This window comes from Apis dorsata, unplaced genomic scaffold (assembly GCF_000469605.1).
Source record: "Apis dorsata unplaced genomic scaffold, Apis dorsata 1.3 scaffold_74, whole genome shotgun sequence".
NCBI classification, from domain to species: domain Eukaryota; kingdom Metazoa; phylum Arthropoda; class Insecta; order Hymenoptera; family Apidae; genus Apis; species Apis dorsata.
Window position 1 is genome coordinate 349,771 of NW_006263372.1, and position 2,533 is coordinate 352,303.

Sequence of the window (2,533 nt, forward strand, 5' to 3'; positions counted from 1 at the left end):
ATTCGATGTTTTGATCGATTTATTCAAAATAAATCGTCTAGTTCCATTAAATAAAACATTACGAGGTATAATTGCGAAAATTTAAAATAAAAAGTATGAGGTAGCAAGGAATTGATATATATATATATATATAAAACAGATTTTTTTATAATACATTTATAAAACATTGGTATGTATTAAAAAATATAAATTGATAAAGAATAATCAAATGATTTTATTGCATATTTGATTGCATATTGCATATTAGTTGAGACCTAACCTATACACAACATATAATATTCTCATATATTCTTAATATAAAAATAATTTTTTAATTTTTAATTTATATCTTTATATTACTAACATAAATAAGAATTTTGATCTTAAAAATTATCTATTAAATCTAATTAAAAAAAATATTAATAAATTAAAATTGGATTTTATATTAATTAAGTGTTTATATACTGATTTTTAAATGTCGAAGCGTAAAGGTTAGATTCTCAGCTAATAACTAATAGCAGTTAAGCAATGATAAAATAATAAACATCAAAAATATCCATGAAAAAATGCTTTTGAAAGTGTTGCGTACTATTTGGCTCGCTAAACGAAACCCGGAGAGTCAAGAATGCTTCCTACTTTATTTTCGTTACCTCAAATCAGACACGTTGACAGTTGCCAGGTCGTTTGTAACAAATAACAATTGTTCCTAACGCAAACATGTTCAAATTATTGTGTTCCATACTTTCTCTTCTATTAGTTCATCTAACCTCTTTTCAAGAAGAAGAAAATAGAAATTCACAGATATGTGCACGTGTAGTCTTCTTAATATTGCTCATTGAAAATAGAAATACTAAACATGCTAAAATTAATTTACTACCAATTCCTTGCAACCTTAATTATATCTCGTTATCAAGAGCATTAGCACCGGAAGTGTGTACAAAAATGTGTATAAGCACCGGATTCTTCGTAGACGCTAGCACCTAACTTTTTCTCTACAGCCATAAGAGATAAATCGCCTGTTTCAAAAAGATTTAGATCATTTTACCGTACAATTCTATATTTTCTCTAAAGTCGAAGATTGTTTAGCATAGTAGACACCACAAGTATTAAATATTCAAAGGCACTTTTGCTTTTAAATAACTAATATTTCTTCTTTCATATTCCTCGTACATTTGGAATGTACATGCGAACAAAAGTTTGAAATTATAATAATTCTACAAAATTCAAGAATTTGAAAAAAAGTTAAAATTAGAATTCTGATAATTAAATAGAATTATATATTATTGGTTAAAAGTTTAGAATTCCAATAAATTAATTTTTCTTACCTTATGAAGAGTTAATAACACAACTTAATAAAAGTTAGAAAATACTACTCTAATGTATTTTATAGAACCCAATTGTTTTGAAATAAAAAAGAGTTCTATTATGTTTTTTATAAAATATTTTTCGAAAAATCTATGGGATTTATTTTTTTTACCGGATTATCGATATTTATAGCATTATTTATTAATAAAAAAATTAACAAAAAATTTGATTATCGCTCGTTTGCGATAAAAATTACCACATTTCTTTCATTCTCGTCCTGCTGCAACACAATAAGGTTCATCCTTGCTCAAGTAACCAATATTTGCGACATCTACTATGACAATAACCGCACGACCATCTTCCACATCGATCAGACCTATAATCAACATCAAGGTCTTCGTAAAATCAAAACTAGAACGGCGAATATCAAATATATCTCAGTGTTTTTCTAAACATTTCTGATCTATCCGAAACACTAGCTACTATAACAAGTTTTGCGCACATCTGCAAGTATTACACTGAAATCATCATCCGCCTTGGAAACATGCTCGATATTCTGCGGCTGTTGAGCCTGTTGAGCCTGTTGGGGCTGCTGTTGTTGTTGTTGCTGCTGCTGTTGCTGATGTTCCGGATATTTTGCCACGTCCATAGCCTGATGATATTGCTCCATCCCATGAGCTATACCCACGTTTGAACATCGAGCATCCTTGGTCTGATCATCAACGATGCACTGAGAGTTCGACATATCTAGTTGAGTCTGTTGAGGTGTATAGTAACGCAGATCACTGGCGTAATTGTGATTGCTGTCGAGTAGATTCTGCGAGGTGAGGCTGGTGTGAGCTACGCTTGTCGGATGAGAATACTTGAAGTACTTCTCCAGCTGTAGCGTCTGCTGCTGTTCCTCCTCCGCTGTGCTGGCCATTGCGGCCTCCATATGGCCCAGAATTGGATGCTGTTGACCGCCGCTAGTTCCCTCCGTTTGATATTCCTGATGATGAGTCATTTGGTATCGGTGGGATACACCTGAAAATAAATCGGTCGTCGAGAAGAATGCCCGGTTTCCTTTGGCGAACAAAGAGGTTAGTTATTCAGGAGGAGGAACGAATTTTCGAAATGGTAGAGTTGGTTTGAGATAATTGGCTTTTGTTCAATTTCCCTTGGACGTAGAGATAATTAATATATAATTGGGATATCTGAAAACGGTGGTGAGGAAAAATAAGTTTCAAGTATATTTCTTTTTTTTTTTTTT

At 31.9% G+C, this 2,533-nt stretch overlaps 1 protein-coding gene across 2 annotated transcripts in view; it reads right to left on the reverse strand.

Annotated features, from left to right (window-relative positions):
* Window positions 1–1,456: 1,456 nt before the first annotated feature.
* The window catches only part of LOC102673011 (putative transcription factor SOX-15), a 52,667-nt gene continuing 51,590 nt past the window's right edge, over window positions 1,457–2,533 (reverse strand). Inside the window, exons 9-10 of one of the 2 annotated variants that reach the window (XM_006610398.2) lie at window positions 1,787–2,307; window positions 1,457–1,660 (exon numbers count right to left, since the gene is read on the reverse strand). In XM_006610398.2, the coding sequence (XP_006610461.1) occupies window positions 1,655–1,660; window positions 1,787–2,307 (527 nt within the window). In that variant the 3' untranslated portion in view covers window positions 1,457–1,654. Of the gene's footprint in view, window positions 2,308–2,533 lie in introns of both variants that reach the window. The other variant, XM_006610396.2, reaches the window with a different exon arrangement.